This window comes from Pezoporus occidentalis, unplaced genomic scaffold (genome assembly GCF_034315485.1).
Source record: "Pezoporus occidentalis ecotype Australia unplaced genomic scaffold, CSIRO_AGI_Poc_V1 ctg21, whole genome shotgun sequence".
Taxonomy (NCBI): Eukaryota; Metazoa; Chordata; class Aves; order Psittaciformes; family Psittacidae; genus Pezoporus; species Pezoporus occidentalis.
Genome location: NW_026913964.1, coordinates 9586654 through 9600414, shown reverse-complemented (window position 1 = coordinate 9600414; position 13761 = coordinate 9586654). Strand labels below are relative to the sequence as shown.

Below are 13761 nucleotides of genomic sequence, written 5' to 3'. Positions count from 1 at the left end.
CTGAATAGTCTATCTTTTGATAATATCAAGATTTCAAGTTTTTAACCATTTTAGAAGTTACTGCTAAATAACCTTTCTAGATAAAATTTTCCAAGTTGTTTTTTACTAAACAATTTCCAAATTAAACAGACATAACAGATTTTGCATTATGAGAGTATCTGGTATTAAGTTTAATAACAAACTGAGTGGAAAAATAGTTTTGGTAACAAAATCAGATTTATCCTTACCAGAACATCATGCACTAAAGCTTGGTATGTCCATGTATGATGTAGAGGAGTTGCTAAATCTATGTTTCTGTCAACAAGGACTAACAGGGGCCTTTGGAAGCTGAAAAGATGACACGGTGTTAGTATTTCTTTAAACATGTTTAGAACACCTCAGTAACATCCTCAGCGATTTCAGCAACCTTCTGCATCACGTACTTCAAGCTAAAAGCCAAATTGCTTACTGCAGAGCTCCTCCAGCCTTCCCCAAAGCATCTGGAGCTGATGACTGCCAGAAATTACAAGAATCACTGTCTTAGTAATGATAAAAAGATTGTTTCTTTTTGTACTAAGTAAAATTACCAATGCATAAATACTAACCAGAAGGCAAACAGTAACTAGCCTTTTAGGTTATTAACTAATATCTCTTCATGTGGATACACATATGTGTGCCAAGCAACTGTTTGAGTGGCTAATATTCCACCTTAATTGCCACTATAAACCTCAAATATAAAAATACCTCTTTCAAGGGCTTTTAATTATGAACTTCAGAGATGCATTGTGGTAATTCCATCAATACTCAATCTTATGGAAAAAGAAAGTAGAAATGCCTAAATATCTTCAATTATGGCTGCATGGAAAAATTATTGTGAAAATAAGAAGGCTGTGAATCATCAGAGCATTACTGGAACCATTTCCCTTAAGCACATTAACCCTGCAGTAAATGTGATGGCTAAATTACAGTGTATTTAAAAAAAGCAAAACCATACTAATTCCATGCTCTGGATTTCCTTGCGATAAGTATTTTTATCTCAAGAGCCTTAGTCACTCAATTCTGAAAACCAGAATAAAAATCTGAAGCTATTTAACTGGTTAAAAATTCTCATGTTTCCCTTTCCTGGCATTTTGATTTTCTGAAAAGGGAAAACTGTGGTTACAATTGAATTCCAATGAAAATGGGGGAAGTGGTATTTCACAGCTATTCTCTCTCCTAATACCTTTCAATCTCATTTAATTTTGCCACCCTTGATGTTTTGTGTCTTTTATCAAAGTTCTGCTCTTAATTTGAGATAAAAAATATGACGACTATTTTATATCTGGTTAGGAGATCATAACCATCTCCTTCAGCTACAGTCTTTCCAACATGCCTCCTCACCTTTTCATGTACAGTGTAAATGTCTGCAATAAGTTTTACTAAAGCAGCCTGTGGCACATTCAGCTATCTGGGAGATACACAGGAGGGTGCTAAAAACACATTCTCAGTTGCATGCAAACATCCACAATGTCTTTTGTCACCCCTCTTTCCCCTCTAAGGATTCAAATGGTCATGACTTAACAGTGGTTAACTATCTATTTATCCAAGTGGCAATCCTTAAGCAGTCCTCCTCTGGTACATACAGGAATCAGCTGATAAACACTTTTTACATAAGGACAGTGCTCACAAGTGAGAAAGTGGGCATTTCTTCCTTTTTAATGGACTAAAGATTGTTAACAGCTATGTTCAGACATCCAACTGGATTATCCTGGTCCTGTAAAATTGGTGTATTTACAGGAGCTTGGTTCTTGATGGATTTGAGGGTGAACAAAATTACCTGGTTTGTTAAATAATTCTTGTCTCACTGCCCTACGACTGCACACTTATTAGCTATAAAAGTTTTCAAACTGGTTATGCCAAGAGATTGGAAAACTCCCTTAACAATATGTAAAATCTTTTAATATAGAACTTGAACCGAATTCCTGTAAATTCAGTTTTCAGAACAGTGGTGACTTATCCTAATGAAATATTTCAGACAACTGAAATACAAGAAATAAAAATACATACTTATTACTAACATCATACCTGAACTGGCCAGCTCCAAGCGTGTCACCTGTAAAAAGACTGTTTCTCGCATCTCTTAGATTCTCTCTGAGCTTCTTATCTAATTTCTGAGGTGGGGGGAAAAACAAAACAGCTTTTAATAAACCAATGGTTTCCTAACATCTTTATGTGGTCAACATTCACAGATTTATTGTGCTGGTTTTGTAGTTTATAAAAGTCTTAGCTGCAGGAAGCCTAAGTGCTACACGCAGGAAAGAAAACTCTTCCTTCCATTTTCTCCCTCCAGCATTTTTATCTACACCAGGACTACACAGAATGTATTTCCTTTATGTTCACTAATCTCCTCCCAAGACAGTAAGTACCCTCTTCCTAAGTGTGTGAATAGAAAATACCAGTAAGAGGCACCAAGACATTGCCACACTGTTTCATAAAAATGAGGTTACCTTCAGTATGAATGCATGCACACCGAGTGCTTAGGTTTAATCAGTATTAAGGCTTCACAAAGACATGAGATAGACAATAAAAATGAAGAACAGTGACCCCTAATGAAGACAGTGCTGCAGAGACTTTTAATTGTGATTTAGTTTGGTAATTTCATCCCTAATTGCTGATCAAGTTCAGTCAGTTTAGTTTGACATAGTAAAAATGTCTTGTACTTCCAGGGTTTCCCAGTAAGACAGATAAAAATTTCTAAGACACAGAAAAACCCAGGCCAGACAGCCATGTTCTGTGCTCTGTAGATATGCCTTAATGGTTGTAATTATAATGCCTGTCAGAAAATCTTTATAAACTCTAGATTAGGAATGATTATTCACATTTAATTTTCTCATCAGCTGATTCCATAATATTATAATTTCCACAGATGAGTTCCATGGAACTAAAATCAGAAAGGAAAACTGGTATATCTCCTTTCCAGTTTTATTTCCTTCATAAGGAAAAGGACACAATGACACTAGATGTCTGCCAAATACTGAGAAAAGTAAACAAGATGTTAGGAGAGTTTTAAAAACAGTTTCTTACCACTGCCACCATTTCAGCTGCAGTTCCTCTTGAGCATCTGATTATAGGAATAGCTCCTAATAAAAGATACATTGACTTCTACATGTATTAGAATTTTCAGATTTTAAGTTAGTGTACTTTCACATTTTTTGTGACATTCTGAGATTAAATTTTTCAAGTGGATAATACAAACTTACACTAAATTTGTCTCTTGCAGTCTTTATGAAATAAAAAAATACTGTATAGAAATATTAAATAAAGTTTTACAAAAGTAAATAATACCTCATATAGGAATTTATGAGAGGTATAGTGTGCACTAGAAAGATAGCTAATATGCTGTAGAGCGGACAAATTATTTCATAGAAAAGCATTTAGTTTCAAAAGGTTGAAAGTCCCATTAAAATTATAGTAATAATTCTGATAACACATCACAATATGTCAGTTACAACTCACTGCAGGGTGAGGTTATTTTCACATGCATGTTTTTCAATGGCTTTCAAGTTTCAAAATTGTTAACTATCATTTCTCACACTCATATATAAGTGTGAAAATTCTAATACCATAGAGTTTAAATGACTGAGTAAAAGATATTTAATGTGTATCATGCTAACACTTGAAAGAACTCAATAGGTCCGACGGAATCATCCTTGAACAGGCTGCCCTACAGTGATCCCCAGCTCCCCTTGTAGGAATGCTGTCTCAGACTGACTGGTTTCAGTGAGAACTTGTATTAAATGTCATCACTGTGAAAAATGTATGAGCTAAGTATCAAGAAAACTCACAATAAAAATAAATAATTTTTTTAAAAATAAGCAAATTTAATGCATCTTCCTATTGCTTTAGTTATTTCACTTAGATCTTTGCAGGGTTTATTTATGTAAGCCTTTTTTTGTGTTGTTGTTTGTTTTTTTTTGAGAGCTACAAATCTAAAATTCAAACTTAAAGCACTATTAATCTTTACTGCAAACTAAGATTTTGTTAGAACAGTGAATCTAAACCTTTGCATTTCAGTATTCTTTTCCTATTGATACTGAAGACTAAGACTCTACTCCCATGTATGATAGACTTTATTGTCTCTTGCAGTGATGTATAGTAAGGTCATTAACCCACCCCATGAACTACTGAGAATTCTGTCACAGATCTAACTCTGCTTTTCATTTGCTATAAGAAATCACTAAACTTCAAGGTATCTCATTGAATATGGATCTTTTCTAAAAGGAAAGCATATGGAAAACATGCTAAAATTTGAAAACTTACCAAGTGTAACAAAAAAGCAGAAGAGACTATCAACAATAGTGTCCATTATAGTTTCCATTTCTGTGTCTGTTACATCTGGTCGGTTAATGGCTAAAACAGTGTGGAAAAGTTAAGAATAGGGTTAAAGAAGTTTATGCCACTTTAATATGAGAAAACAATCCTCTTCTTGCATACTGGCTGTTAATAGCCAACAGCTCCTATTGCAGAGATCAAGTTCTGAAATGCCCCTCTTAGCACATCCATTTAAGAAAAAAAATTGGGAGAACTTAATTGCTGCTCACTGTATAATGTCAAACACTACACAACCTTTTCCAATTATCTCTGACAATGCATACTGTAACTTCTGAACTGCCTCAGTATCTTGTTATTGAAAACCTGGAAAACAACATTATGGAACAGAAATGGCCATCTACTTGGAAACCAATGATCAGATATAGCATACTCAAGAATTATCTGTATAATTTAAAGAGAATAACGGTATGCAGTCATCTATATTTAAAGATTCTAAATGCCACCACTTGTAATGGAGATTCCTTTTCCTTTTTTCCCTTTTTATTTTTTTAGTAAATGTACAGTTAGTCTCCAAGTTAGGGATAATTCCCAGCTTTTAAAACATTTCACACTACAAATGGAATGACTTCCCTCACACATCTAGGTCAGAAAAATATAACATGTAGCAACATTTCTATTAAATAATTAACACTGACAGGAATATAACAGCCAACAGGAAACACCAAACCTAATCTTATCAGAGGTCTCAAGTCAAGCACTATTTCTGAAGTTATGGTGTAAATTCCACCCTTGTTCGTTTTAACTTTAAAATTTTCTCACATAACTACCTTTCTTAGACTCTTTCTTCAAAAATTAAATTCAAAGCTCTAAACATTAAGCCTCCCATCCCAAATTTATGCATGGCCAGCTACAATCGTTCTCTAACTTTAAAGGTGCTTTCCCCCCCTCCCGCTTTGTCCTCTAAGAACTTTAGACAAATGAATTGTATTAGCAATTTCTAGCAGCAGCTATTCTCAGGAAGTCAAACTTATTATGCTGCTGGGATGCAGCAACAGACATGCCCCAGTGGTGTTTTTTTTTTTTCTTTTCATTCTGAGTTCAAGTTTCTGAAATACCAGCACCTAGAAAGGCAGACTTTTCCCAGGATCCATATTTGCCTATAATTCCTAAAGCTCTGAAACAACTGGGCTATATCTGACCAGAGACTTTCCTGTTGCAATTTAAGCTCCTCACTTCTTGTCCATTTCTACATGGACAGACAGAATGCGTTGCCTTCTTTCTGTCTGTGAAAGATTTTTATGCAATTGAAGAATGTTATAATGAATATTTGTCCTGACATTACTTCTGTGTAAATGCAGTTATGCAGCCAGGAAATCAAGAAACTGAAAATTAACCTTTTCCGTCGTATTTGTTCTGAGTTCACCTATTCAGCTACATGCATGACCACACATGGCAGTACTGCTGCAAAAACAGTAGCTGTCTTTCCTCACCATCAGATTTACACTGACTTATGCAGATTATGAAACTATATACAGACTGACAGTTTCCTGCTAGGGTTACTCTCCAAAGGCAAAAGAAGACCATTTCTTTGCCCCTGCACTCTTACTGCTCACATGGTGAGATGCATCGGATCAGTGCTCTTATGGAAAACTGATCATTCTGTATGGGAGATTAGATTTCTGTTTGATCAGCTTTTGGAAACAGCACACTTCTTGACTGGTTTAAGTATAGTGTGAAACCATCTGGTGTGTGGCAAATTTCAGCTGCCCAAGAGTGGAAAACAAACCATGCAGAAACACATAAAACATTTTCAGTCATTTAAATTCAAATTCCTTGCAGGTAGCAGGTATCTTATGAGAGCTGCTCAAGTATCTTTACATCCACACAAACACAACACAAACCAGTTATTACTAAAACTCTTTAACAGCAGGTTTTAGTAAAAAAAGAGTCTGCTTTTCAAACAAAAATGCCCTTCAGAAGAGGCTTTTTTCCTCTTCTGTGAGACAGAACTCAGTATTACAGATCCAGTTTTAAAGCAAAGTACCAACTCTGGGAATCTGAAAGAAAGGAGAAAGATCTTACCACTAAATGTTCGGCATATGGGGAATTCTCATCTCTACCTGGTCACTAGTGAGTATTCTGTGCATCTAAATCAATCAGGAATTAACTGTGTAACACTGTGTGTAAACACTGTAACTACACTAAAGTAATGAGGAGCTGCTGCTAAAAAAGGGCTGACTTGCCTCTGTCTAACACAATTCTGCTTCTTCCCTTGCATTGGATTTGCAGATCACACAAATGAGCTGTTATTTTCTAAGAAACGAGGCAACTGAACAAACACTCTGCAGCTCCAACACTACTGTTCTGATGTAAAAGTAGGAGAAGATGTGGGAAACTACACCAGGGGCAGCAAGACAACCCACCCTGTAATAGCTAGCCATTTGAGTTAGAGGGGCAGGAGAGGTAGTGTGGTAGTTCTCTGTTGATTTAGCATATTGAATGGGTCAGAGGAACACAAAAATCAGATCAAAGGGAGAAAAACCATGTGGACAGTTATGCCAACTAGTATATATGTTGGCTTGAGCTGCCATAGCACCATAGATGTAGAGGCAACTGACCTAAGGCAGCCACTTGGTTTCCCTGCTAGGTTCCAAAAGAGGTCCAGCAGAAGTCCCAGGAGGAGAAAAAAAAAGGCTTCCATGCGGCTGACTTCACTTACAACTCAGAGACTTATGAAAAAGCTGACATTCGGCTCGCATGCATGAAGAAGCAATCAGCATCTCTTATTTTCTAGAAAGTCCTTTCCCAGATTCTTCCCTGTGCTAATCTGGCCCTTGATCCTAACCATCTCCCCTTGCACACCACCACGTTTTCATGTCTCAAGAAAAGGAGACACTGACTGGTCGCTGTCTCAAAGACAGAAGAAATTCTGTCAGTTAAAGTCATCTTTCTTGCTTTGTATTCCTTACAGTAACTTTCCAACTGACCATTCACACAGAAACAAAACACTAATTCCTTAAGAACTGCAGAAGGGATCATGACTAAATAGGAGTGCCTAAACACAGCAGGCACCTGCAGTGCCTACCTACATGCGTAAACAATACAAAATTTTTCCTATATTACTTCATCTATGTCCTGGTTTTCAGCAGTAGCAGTCATTTTCCTCCTTCTCAGTAGCTGGTGCAGTGCTATGTTTTTGACTTTTGGCCTGGGAACAGCACTGATAACACTGATGTTTTCAGTTGCTGCTCAGTAATGTTTAGTCTGACCAAGGACTTCCTGAGTCTCACGCTCTGCCAGGGAGGAGGGGAAGCCAGGAGGAAGCAGAGTCAGGACACCTGACCCAAACTAACCAAAGAGGCATTCCATACCACAGCATGTCATGCCCACTACATAAGCTGAGGGCAGTTACCCAGAAGGGTTAGATCACTGCTTGGTCGGGCTGGGTATCGGTCGGCTGGTGGTGAGCAGTTGTATTCTCTTCCCTTGTTATTTCCCTTATCATTATTATTATTGGTGGTAGCAGCAGTGGTTTGTATTATACCTGTTACTGGACTGTTCTTATTTCAGTCCGTGGGAATTACATTCTTTTGATTCTCCCCCCCCCCCCCCCATCACTCCAGGAGCCGGGGGGAGGAAGAGGGAGGAGTGAGCGAGCAGCTGTGTGGTTCTGAGTTACTGGCTGGGCTTAAACCACGACAATGTATAAAAAGGACTGCTACTCGTTTTATACCTATACTGCAGTTTTGCTTGACTAGATTTGTTATTTAAAGATACATCAGTATTTTTCAGTATTACAATAGCTGTGTTGTAAAGATGCTGAAATTAATATCCAAGAACTGCTTCCTTCACGACTTTAAACTACATCTAGCAGATAATCCTGAATTCTGAGCAGATCAAAATAAAATCACTGATTAGAACTAGCTATCACTTCAAGAGTAAATTTCAGTATCAGACATTTTGGTATAATTTTTTATACAAACTTTACTTACCACGATAGGAAACAAGTTCTTTGTTTTGGTTACACAATACAAACATGTCATCTTCTAAAGTAATAAAATTAAGATACTGATCAAACACCTAGAAATAAAGGAAAAATGGTCAGAACAGCACAGAGTGAAGCATTAAAAAATCTCTGTGGTTTATTGCTACTTCTTTTTGAACCTTCTACAGCACATTAAAATAAAGAAATTAAGATATCATGTATGAATTAAAAAGCCCCTGCCAAGATGAAGTGATAGCACAAAACACTAGAGCACTTGAAAAGTGCTAAAAGAAAACAGCACAAATATTTCTGCAGGCAAATTTTTAGGAGCCAACTATCACTGAAAAAAACACATATTGAGGACATTATAAAATCATAGGTTTATTTTTTATTAATATGAAGGACTACAACATAAACAGGGCTGAGCTCTTAGGCAGGATCAAGGAAAGAGGGCAATATCTAGACAATGAGAGATTACAGCCCACGAATTCTGATTTTTCTGTAACATACCTGTACATTCAGGAAAAAAATTAAACCTCTCTATAACATGGGACATCACAACCATAAGAAACATTTAAGGGGGTTAGTTCACAGTGCTACACCAATTCACTCCTACTGGAGATCTCAAGTTTAAATAAGATTAGTAGTTTTCATTTCATTTCACAAGAGTTTCCTTTTCTCATGCCAGTAGTACTTCCTAACAGGCTTGAGAACAGGTGAATGTATTTAAGTATATATGAAAGCAATCAGTTAATATTTTACAGGTTTTGGTACAGACACTGAACAAAAGTAAAGAGGGTAAATACCTGATACCTGCCTTACAAATCATAAAGGTGCAGGAGTTTACTGAGTAACAGTGTGCATGTATGAAACATCCACCTCTACAGTACACTTCCTATTAAAAATGACAACTGCCTTAATACTGCACTTTTAGTGTATTTAGGAGCTAAAACTCCATCCTATTATATACACACTAGATGCACTCATTTTGCTGATGAGACTGGGAATACTCTGAAACCACTCTATTTCCCCTCATCATTTAGCATAAAGGTCTTGCAGCACTTGAACTTCTGACTAAGCTGAAGCATGGTACCAAGCTGCATTATACTGAGATGACTGTAGATTCCCTTTTTAACTGAGCAAATCTATGCCTAACACTGAATCTAGCCAACATTTATTCTGTTCATGATTCAGCCAGAAAAGCTGTGTACGGCACTGAAATGGCCATGTAAAAAGGACATGGAAATGTTGGAACAAGTCCAGAGGAGGGCCATGAGGATGATCAGGGGACTGGAGCACCTCCCATATGAAGACAGTATGAGAAAGTTGGGGCTGTTCAGCCTGGAGAAGAGAAGGCTGCGTGGAGACCTCATAGCAGCCTTCCAGTATCTGAAGGGGGCCTATAGGGATGCTGGGGAGGGACTCTTCTTTAGGGACTGTAGTGACAGGACAAGGGGTAATGAGTTCAAACTTAAACAGGGGAAGTTTAGATTGGATATAAGTAAACAGGAGAAGTTTAGATTGGATATAAGGAAGAAATTATTTCCTGTTAGGGTGGTGAGGCACTGGAATGGGTTGCCCAGGGAGGTTGTGAATGCTCCAACCCTGGCAGCGTTCAAGGCCAGGTCAGACGAAGCTTTGGGTGGCATAGTTTAGTGTGAGGTGTCCCTGCCCATGGCAGGGAGGTTGGAACTAGATGATCTTAAGGTCCTTTCCAACCCTAACTATTCTATGTAAGAATGCAAAAACACCTACAGTGGTAGTATCTTTAACATTAGAGACTGGGGGATTTTCTTACCTTAGCCACTTGAGTTACTGCATTAGCACCTATGGCAGCATTTGCAATATCTTCCAGTTTACTTCTTGAAATGGCAGAAATAAAGTTTAAATAATAAGATTCATAAAGCTGGTTTCGAAGATCCTAAAAGGAAGGAAAACCACAAGCTTTTTCCTGAATAAATACTAATATATGTCTGAATAATTAAAAAACATTCATACTTTTACTATGTGATGTTCCAGTTAATCACAGTTCAATAAATTTTGGGAAGTGTTTATCTTTCTGTTCATACAGCCCTGTACATCATGTTTTCACTACATAACTAAACATAATCAACCTAACACAGAACTGCAAAAAAACCCAGGAAATGAAATTTAAGCTGCCAGACAGCAACTGTTGTTCCATAACTTATCGCTGACCAAAAATCTCATTTCCTTTTTTCCCTTCCCAGAGAACGTGAAAAACTGAGGTTAGCCTTGTCCAAGCCTCCTGCTCAAAGCAGAGTCAAATAAAGCAGGTGTCTCAGGATTGTGTAAAGTTTTGAACATCTCCATAGAGTTGTTCATAGATCCAAAGTTCAGAAACTTTCTATACACAATCTGTTCCAGCATTTGCCACCCTCATTAAAATAGCTTTTTCTTATGTTTAAATGGAATTGCCTGTATTTCAATTTGTGCCCACTTCATCCTGTCTTTTCACCTGCAGAATACTCTCTCTGACAGAGAAGACATACTTACCTTTCTACTTTCTGGGAAGTTGAAGTTTTGTGTGTAAAAATTATAGGTAATATTTTTTGACAAATATGTGCTAATATATAAAAAATGCAAGAAAAGGTGTTCAGGTATGCATAAGGAGCAGATACAGAACAGTCACACTCCAGTGAGTGCAGGAGTATGCCACACGCTGTTGTTCCCACTCATTTGAAACATAAAGAATGCAAGTTACCTGGCACATTCTGTCAATATTTTCTTCTGTTGGCATCACAAAATAAACAGCTGGAACATCTGGAATAGCATCCCGATCTGAATGCAAAAGCCTGAAAGGAAGAAGTACATCTTTAATGTGTTCCTCCTCTGATTTGTGTAAAATTATAAAAGTTAAAGAAATTATTTGTACAGACACATTTAATTTCCTACAATTTCTCCCTACATTTAGCCAGATTTTTTGTAAGAGCAACACATGAAAAAAATTCAAAAATCATATTTGTATTTTCTTTGGCTCAATAGATGTTGCCAAAGTTTATTCAAAGCTTGAGGAAAGGCATAAATCTTCAAATACAGATTAATCCATTCAGAGGAAGGTAAAATACCACATCCACCAAGTTCATTTACCAATTATAAATTGTTGACATAACAACAAAAACCCTGCATATCTCATAGCATTAAACTTGCCTTTCCTGCTTGTCACATTTTTCTCACATTTCTGCTGCTATGTCAACATGTTAAACTGTGTTTCCATTTCTAGCCTTCACTTAGGAAGGACAAGGAACTAAATAAACGTAATCTGGAGAAAATTAAATGGGAAAATCCTTAAAATAATACTTAAAGATTCCACCTGCCTGACAATACAGATTTGTAACAGACAGGAATTTGTATAGATTCAAAAAAATACCTATTGGATAATTTATTTTTTTTTTGATCCTGTACTTAGTAAGAAATCCTATTGACCAATGTATGGAATCATCTCTCCACTCCCTGAATAATACCATCAGATTTTAGGAACAAGTCAGGGTATAATCTTTATCCTAGTAGTTATTCATTGAATGATTTTCAGTGATCATGATTCTGGGGAATATTAAATCAAGTTCTTTCTAGGAAAAAAAAAAAACAACAAATTTTTAAAAGTACTTACAGATGCAAAGTGATCCCCATATCTCTCAGCTCTTTCACTGACAGCAAAGGTGAGATTATATCTTGGCCAAATCTGTCATAAATGAGAACCTGAAAAAGACAGGCATCTTCTTACAAAGTGCCGTAAAAAGTGGATACTGCAGAATACGGGATACGGTGGATACAGGAATTTCAGTTTAAGAAACTATTACTCTAACCTGAGAAGTGCTAAACATTTACCAATTTATAATTAATAATTAATTTGTCATGGACTTACATATATGCTTATTAATAAATAAATAAAAATTGAAGAAAAACTCTGATAAAAGGGAAAAAATAATTTCCATCTCCTGAAAAGTGTCAGTCAAACAGGAATTCACTGTCAGAAATTTATTATTGTAAATGCAGAACTTCTCTGAATTTGGAAGAAACAAAGGAAGAAACAGAGAGGGGAAAAAAGGAAGTAGTGATAAAAGGCAACAGAAGAGATGAAAAGACAGAATATATACTTCGTAGTAGCAAAAACTTCTCACACAAGTTAGCTACTTTTTTAAAATTAACAGACATAGCTTGAGCTGAGCTTGTTCTAAATTTAAGGAACTAAGCTTATTTCCGACTCTGTGAGTTCACCTGTAAGGTATCCTGCAATGAGAAACACACCTAAGTATATTTCAAAAATATCTTCCTCAGTTACTCATTATAATCTTGCCTACATAGTCAGACACTGCATCTTCAAGTAGCCAGTATCTCAAATAAATATTTTTCTAAGCAATTCTGATACTCATTTCTGTATATTCATACCACATGAAAAATTATTTTGTAAAAGTTTATAACATAAAGAAGACGCTTGAGTTAGGTAAAATTTGAAAAACTGAACTTTTTTTTTTGAACAGTATAAAATTCTCCTTTTCCTATTCAAATAGTCCTTACCTTCCATACTGGTTCTCCTGTGCTGTTTTTAACAGGAGGAACATTGAAATTCAGCATACGTTTCAAAGCCACTGGAAAACAAAGCAGAATCATGCTTTATTATCCTTACACTTTAACAACAGAGATTAAACACATTAGCAAGGTTTTATTATACATATCATTTCAGAGGAAAACCACCATAAAATATAAATGCAAAAGTCACATTTCATTATTTTTCTCCTTCATGTGATGAGAAAGTTTTCTAAGAGGACTCACTCCATGTCTGACTGCAAAGTGACAAAGAAGCCTCAAGAGAATTTGTTGGTGAAGACTGAGGCAAAGAAAGCATTGGGTACCTCAGCCTCATCTGCATCCATCACCACTAAATGACCAGCTCCATTAAGCAATGGTCCAACATTTTTCCGTATTCATATTTTCGTTACTAATGTCACAACAGAAGCTCTTCTCATTGCTCTTGACATACGCTGCAGGTCTCAACTTCAGTTGAACTTTGTCTTTCCTACCACCATCCATCACAGAATAGTTGGGGTTGGAAAGGACCTTAAGATCATCTAGTTCTAACCCCCCTGCCATGGGCAGGGACACCTCACACTAAACCATGTCACCCAAGGCTCTGTGCAACCTGGCCTTGAATGCCGCCAGGGATGGAGCATTCAGGACTTCCTTGGGCAACCCATTCCAGGGAAGTTGTGAATGCTCCATCCTTGGCAGTGTTCAAGGCCACCCATGCCCAGGCAATGTTTCTTAAGCCCTCCTTCACAGTCTGTCCTTTCTTCCTCCTCTGTTGCACTGCCTTTTCAAACCACATTACCAGCAGCGAAACTTTCTTTCACATTTAGGCTCAATGCTTTCTGGGGCAAGGATCAGGTTTTTACCATGCTTGCATGATGATATGCTTTGACTAGTTACGAACCAGGGTAAAGGTCACAACAAATAATGCATATATGTGG

General features: G+C 36.8%; 1 protein-coding gene across 1 annotated transcript in view; it reads right to left on the bottom strand.

Annotated features, from left to right (window-relative positions):
* Window positions 1–13761, bottom strand: part of SCFD1 (sec1 family domain containing 1) — a 49334-nt gene that overhangs the window by 34156 nt on the left and 1417 nt on the right. Inside the window, exons 2-10 of the mRNA XM_062619391.1 lie at window positions 12812–12882; window positions 11904–11992; window positions 10998–11088; window positions 10074–10196; window positions 8283–8370; window positions 4279–4368; window positions 3043–3098; window positions 2044–2129; window positions 228–327 (exon numbers count right to left, since the gene is read on the bottom strand). Of these exons, the coding sequence (XP_062475375.1) occupies window positions 228–327; window positions 2044–2129; window positions 3043–3098; window positions 4279–4368; window positions 8283–8370; window positions 10074–10196; window positions 10998–11088; window positions 11904–11992; window positions 12812–12882 (794 nt within the window). The remainder of the gene's footprint in view (window positions 1–227; window positions 328–2043; window positions 2130–3042; window positions 3099–4278; window positions 4369–8282; window positions 8371–10073; window positions 10197–10997; window positions 11089–11903; window positions 11993–12811; window positions 12883–13761) is intronic.